The sequence below is a fragment of the Lepus europaeus genome, chromosome Y (assembly GCF_033115175.1).
Source record: "Lepus europaeus isolate LE1 chromosome Y, mLepTim1.pri, whole genome shotgun sequence".
In the NCBI taxonomy this organism is placed as follows: domain Eukaryota; kingdom Metazoa; phylum Chordata; class Mammalia; order Lagomorpha; family Leporidae; genus Lepus; species Lepus europaeus.
In genome coordinates, this window is record NC_084851.1 from 22,362,033 (window position 1) to 22,364,008 (window position 1,976).

Genomic DNA, 1,976 nt, shown 5'->3' on the forward strand with positions numbered 1-1,976 from the left:
TGACGAACCATCATAAGATCCAGGGTAAGGGGACAAAAGACCTTGAGCAAGCATAAACACGGGGTCATCATGACCAAAAACTCAACATAGCTCCTAAAATAATTATCACATGCTCCATTATCTCATAAAAGCATTAGCACAATCATCACATGCTACAAGGTCAGCTAAAGTCTAGTTATCTTAAAAAAAATGCATTTTGCAAGCCAAAGCATTTTGTACAAAAGCAGAACAATATGCAGTCAGCTCAGCAGCTCCATTTTAACCCTTCCTATCTTAATTTCACATTCCAATTTAACCCCATCCTATCTTAATTTCACATTCCCCCCTTTTCTTTTGGTCAAATTTTAATCTTAAAATTTAAGTGAAATTATGGGAATGAGTTATACTAATTGCACCACAGCCATTAATATTAGATCCAAGGGGCAGGGACGCTGTCGGTGTGAACAATGCAGGTGGGGCGGCGCCGGTTCAGTACGAGAATCAGCTGCCGCCGCTCCTGCTCCAGCTCCCTGACCTGTATCCTTAGTACCGCGTTTCTGAACTCCAGCCGCTCGAACTCCCGCTGCAGGGTCTCCGCGCGCTCCTTCCTCCGGGCCCACACCGCCTTGTTCTGTTCCAAGCGCCTTTTCCTCCGCTCCTCCTGTTCGTCGAGCTTACTTCTTACAGGTTGGGGCCTCTTGTCCAGGTTTACCTCAGTAGCATTGCCACTGGCGGGGGCGTCTTTCCCATCCTCCGCCTCCTTTACCACTTCTTTCTTTCTTAAGTCCTTGGTGGTGACCTCGGTGCTGGTGTCCACGGCTGCGTCAGGCATGCCCAATTTTATCTCCAGCAAGGGCACGATTATGGTCCCAATGCATTTCAGCTCTTTTATGATCAGAGCCGGGCCGGGCCGTCCGGTCAGGGGGTCTTGCCCTGGCAGAGAGTCCATAGTCACAAAAGGGTCTGATATCATAGCAGGCCGGCCAGGCACAGGATCTGAAACGAGTGTGGGAGCACAAAAACTTTTTCTTTATCCTGCAACAAAGGAGGGGAGCCGGGTACGAATACTAAACAGTCTTAAAGAGTCCCACCCCAAGCGGATTCCAAGAGCCACTCCCCTCAAGATAAGACTCTTAAAAGACCGTCCAGTTGTAGCTTTGGTGTTGTCCGAGTTTAGGCTGATAGGCGGCAGCCGGCCGTCTCCCCATGCGCCCACCAAATCCGCCGCCAGACACAGGTTTACAGGCACATCTCTATGCCCTGCAGCAGATTTTATGAGCACAAAAGCAAGTCTACAGGGTAGGGGAAGCATGTTCCACGGGATAGAAAATTACAAAAAGGCATCAGAATTTTAAAAACAGAAAATACAACAGAGACAAAAACGGAAAACACATCCCTTGACCTAAATACTTTTTGTGACTTTCACACACCCTCTTCGACTTACTGTAAACATTTTACCATCATTCCAGCCTAGAGTAAACTAGCCATCCAGATTTACAAACCATGTCCTTTCCTTATATAAAAAGCTCTTTTCTCTTTAGCCCTTCTTACCAACGATACTCTTTTTTTTTTATGCCCTTAACTTTTAATTTCTGTACTGACCAATGACAACAAATTTATAATAGCTTTCAAACACCTGCGCAGGATATCCAGCTCCTGCGTGAGCTGCCTCACGCGGCTGCGCAGCTGCTCATTTTCTGCCATGTACTGCTGTATCTCCAGGATGCGCCGCTTGGCCTTGTCCCTGCTTTTGCGCACGGCGATATTGTTGCGCTCCCGCCGCAGCCGGTATTCCAGGTTGTCCTTCACTTCCTCCTTGTCCTCCTGCGAGGGGTCAGCCGGGGAGGGTGCCTTGAGGGGGCTGTTGGGGGGCACGATGGTGGCCACGGGGGCCTCGGGGACGCACAGGGGCTGGCCTGGTGCCGTCAGGGTTGGGGGCAGGTGCACAGGGGGCACAGTGGTGGCCAAGGGGGCCTCGGGGACACACAGGGGCTGGC

The 1,976-nt window shown here is 50.1% G+C and overlaps 1 protein-coding gene across 1 annotated transcript; it reads right to left on the minus strand.

Annotated features, from left to right (window-relative positions):
- Positions 1 to 409: 409 nt before the first annotated feature.
- LOC133754151 (jun dimerization protein 2-like) lies at positions 410 to 928 on the minus strand. The gene has a single exon (XM_062184702.1). The coding sequence runs from the start codon at positions 926 to 928 to the stop codon at positions 410 to 412; it is 519 nt and encodes a 172-aa protein (XP_062040686.1).
- Positions 929 to 1,976: the final 1,048 nt, after the last annotated feature.

Excerpts from the sequence above, each read along its gene's own strand:
- LOC133754151 (XM_062184702.1), bottom strand. The coding sequence starts at position 928 with ATGGACTCTCTGCCAGGGCAAGACCCCCTGACCGGACGGCCCGGCCCG.